We start from the raw sequence: 3,558 nt of genomic DNA on the forward strand, positions 1-3,558 counted from the left end.
GCGGGAGAGACCACCCCAACGGGGCGCGGCGGGAGATCTGGCGGCAGCCGAGCCTCGGCGAGAGCCGGAGGAACGGGGGGGACCCGTGAAAACGCCGACCGCGTCGCGGGAGAGACGGGAGGCGAGACGGGCGAGGTCGGCGAACGGCCTTAACCCGCGCGGGGGGGGGTTAACCGACGGGGGGAAGGGCGGAGAGACCACCACGGCAGAGGAGGGCCGCCGAGACCTCGGGGAGAGGAGGAAACATCGACCGGAGCCCCCGCCGCTACAGGGCGACGGGGCCGGAAGAGCCCCCAGACGCACCTCGGCCGGCGGACCCACCAAAGACGGGTAAACTGCAGCCGCAAGCCCCTTCTCCCCTCGCGGGGGGCCGGACGCACGCGGGAGACCTCCCCCGGCGCCACACAACGTCCACACGCAGAACGCGGCCGCAGCCGCGGGGCCGGGACCGCCCTCCAACTGCTCCACCCGCACACGCCGAGCGGCCTCTCCCGGACCGCGCCGAACGCCCGAGGCGCGACCGCGCGTGCACGGGGCGACCCTCCCCCCGAGGGGGGCACGGGTCCCGGCCAGCACGGCCGCGGGGGTCGGCCCGGACACGAGGGAGCCGGCAGCGGCGGGCGGGGAGGGGGAACGACACGGCAAGGACGAGATGCCGGCGACGGCGGGGGCGACGACGGGAACGGGCCCCCTCACCCGAGCACGCACCGAGAGAGAGGCCGCCCCCGCCCTGGCGGCGACCGGCCGAACACCGGGGGGCGAAAACGGACGGGAATCACACCGCTCACACTCCGGGAGCGGTCCCGCCACACCCGCGGCGCCGAACCGAGTCGACCCCAGAAACGACGACGGCCCCCCCCAACGGGGAGCCCCGGGGAGACGCAACGCGAGAGGCTGCCGAACGCCGACGCCACCGCCGCCGAGGGCCCCTCGAGCGGGAACGGGACCCCCCCGACGTCCGACGACGAGCCGGACGCGGCCGACCGCCGTCTCCAAAAGGCCGCCCCCGAGAGAGAGATCGATACACCGCCGAGACCCGGACGACCCCGGATCCCCCGGAGGGGGGAAAGGTCACCCGCGCTCCCCCAACCGTGGGAACGCTGCCGAGGAGGGGGGGCGAGCGGGACGACGCCCCGCCACACGAACAGACCACAACGCACGCACCACGCGCGGCAACGTCCAAGTCGCGGGAACGGCAAAGACGGGGACGCGCACGGGAGGGCCGCACGCGGCGGGCGGCCACGGGGTGGGGGCAGGGGAACAGGGACGGGTGGGACCGGGAGCCCACCACCGCCCTTCCGCTACCCGTCCCGCGGCGCCCCACGGGGATGGGATGGGGCAGACCGCGCGCGCGCGGGGGTGCACACGCGGCCCTTCCACCACCGCTACCGCCAACCTCCGCCACGAGAACCCAACACTCCGCGACGCCGGCATGACGCCGAGCTCTTGCCCCGCGTGATCCCTCCCCGGACTCGGAGCGAGGAGGCGCGGGCCGCGGTAGGCGAGAGAACAAAGCCCCCGGAAGAAGCCGGAGGCCAGGCCGAAGCTACGCGCACAGAAAGGCGGTCAGGGCGGGCAGCCGGCCGGAGGCCATTCGGGAGAAGCCCCACCGGAACACAGCACACGCCCTTTCTTCTCCCCGGATAGCTAGAGAAGGAACGCTTTCTCACCGAGGGCGGGGCATACCCAACCCGACCAAGCACCCCCGGCCGCGGCCAGCCGGAGAAACGACGTGCGTGCGGGCGTGACGCTCACACAACTCGACCTCCGTCGAGCAACGGGGGGGAAGACACGCACGCGGGGGGTCTGCGTTATGGCCCGCCTCCCGGGACACGCCGAGGGCACACGGCACGCAACGACGCGGTGGACGCTCACCCGACGAGGGGCCCCCCCTCTCGGAAACGGGCACCCCAAGGAGCCTCTCACCGGCCTTTGGGTCATTACACTCGACCCCCCCTCCTCCTTCTCCTCTACCGTGTCTCCCGCACCAGCGGAGCGGGCACGGACCCACAAGAGGGACGGCAAACAACGGGAACAAGCCACGCACGCCGCAAGCAAGCAAAGCCGAGCACAGGAGGCGCCAGAGGGAACGGGAAACGCCACCGCCGCTCAGAAGCGGGCACCTCGAAGTCCTGGGACGCTCCAGGGGCACCGCGAGGATCGCAAAGAACGAGGCGCGCGCACACCGACCGGGAGCGGCACGCGACGCCGCAGATGAGCCACCCTCCCCCGGCCCGGGGAAGGGGGCTCAAGGGGCCACACGGGCAAAACGAACCCACACGGAGCCCCACGCACTGCAGCAACGAGTGCGCGGGCACGGGGCTCAGGCCGGGCAACCGCACCCTTGCCTTCCACACACCACCACGGGCGGGTGGGGAGGAGAGACGAAGGGCCCGCTGGCAGAACGAGAGGAGCGGGCGCCATTCACAATGAATGGCCATTCGCCATGAATGTCCGTCCCTCGCCTGGCGCGGCTTAGGCCCCGGCCCGAAGACGGCACGAGAGAACCACATCGATCAACCAGGAACGAGAGAGGGGTTGGAAACAGAGCAAAGCCGCCTTCGGGAAGGCAACGACCGAGGATCACACACGGGCAAAGCCAACAAGCGAGCGTACGTACGGGGGAAGAGCACACCAGAGGTGGCCGGGGAAGCTGCCACCAAAAAAAAAAAAAAAAAAAAAAAAAAAGTGCACTCGGGAGGCACAGTGGCAGAGGAGACCGGGCCACAAACCAGCAGCACAGCCCACAGAGACTCGGGAACCCAGCGGGCAGATTTGGCAGAGGAAGAAAAAAAAAAAAAAGAAAAATTAAAAAAAAAAAAAAAAAAAGTGCACTCGGGAGGCACAGTGGCAGTGGGGAACGGGCCACCAATCGACATAGCCCACAAGAGATTCGGGAACTCTGCAGGGAGAGAAAAAAAAAAAAAAAAAAAAAAAAAAAAAGCACCGAGGGGGGCCACACAAAAGCCATCAGTCCCCCTGGCCCACAGGCCCAGCCACTCCAAACGGTAAAGGGCGACGACAACCACGACAGCGGGAAAAGCCTGACACGCAAACACAGCAAACGGCAGCCAGTGACGAGTCGCCCAGGCGGCCTCAGGAAACTGCAATGCCCCAGAGAGCAAGAGACAAAACAACCCAGCAGCCTTGGGGGAAGACAGCAACCCGAGAAGGCCATCGTCCTTTACAAGAGTATGACCAAAGGACAGCGTGTCAGCATATATCTCCAGGTACAAGATGGACAGATCACAAAGACATAAGTCATGAGCCAAAGAGACGGGGAGTAAGTCACGAACCAAAGGGAATTCCTGGAGGTCATGCCCGTTGAAATGTCCCCAAAATGTCCCCATAAACAAGAGAACCGGACCTCAAAGGAACAACTGGTCGACCTCATAAACTTGAGAGCGAGAGGAACATGACTGAAAGACAAGCACCCAGCAAGGGACCTACAGGACGCCGGGAACGCAGCGCTCGTAGAGTAAAGGAGGCGGGGGGGGGGGGGGGGGGGAGGGGCTCCGAGGCTCCGCGGATTCGGAGTCGGGACGGGGACAGTCGTCC

The 3,558-nt window shown here is 67.3% G+C and overlaps 1 protein-coding gene across 1 annotated transcript in view; it reads left to right on the plus strand.

Moving 5' to 3' along the window:
- LOC132654346 (collagen alpha-1(I) chain-like) overlaps nucleotides 1-2,433 on the plus strand; it is a 3,051-nt gene extending 618 nt beyond the window's left edge. Inside the window, exons 1-3 of the mRNA XM_060384564.1 lie at nucleotides 1-121; nucleotides 272-1,497; nucleotides 1,648-2,433. The exon at nucleotides 1-121 is cut by the window's left edge and continues 618 nt beyond it. Coding sequence (XP_060240547.1) covers nucleotides 1-121; nucleotides 272-1,497; nucleotides 1,648-2,433 — 2,133 coding nt within the window. The remainder of the gene's footprint in view (nucleotides 122-271; nucleotides 1,498-1,647) is intronic.
- The last annotated feature ends 1,125 nt before the right edge of the window (nucleotides 2,434-3,558 follow it).

This window comes from Meriones unguiculatus, chromosome 5 (assembly GCF_030254825.1).
Source record: "Meriones unguiculatus strain TT.TT164.6M chromosome 5, Bangor_MerUng_6.1, whole genome shotgun sequence".
NCBI classification, from domain to species: domain Eukaryota; kingdom Metazoa; phylum Chordata; class Mammalia; order Rodentia; family Muridae; genus Meriones; species Meriones unguiculatus.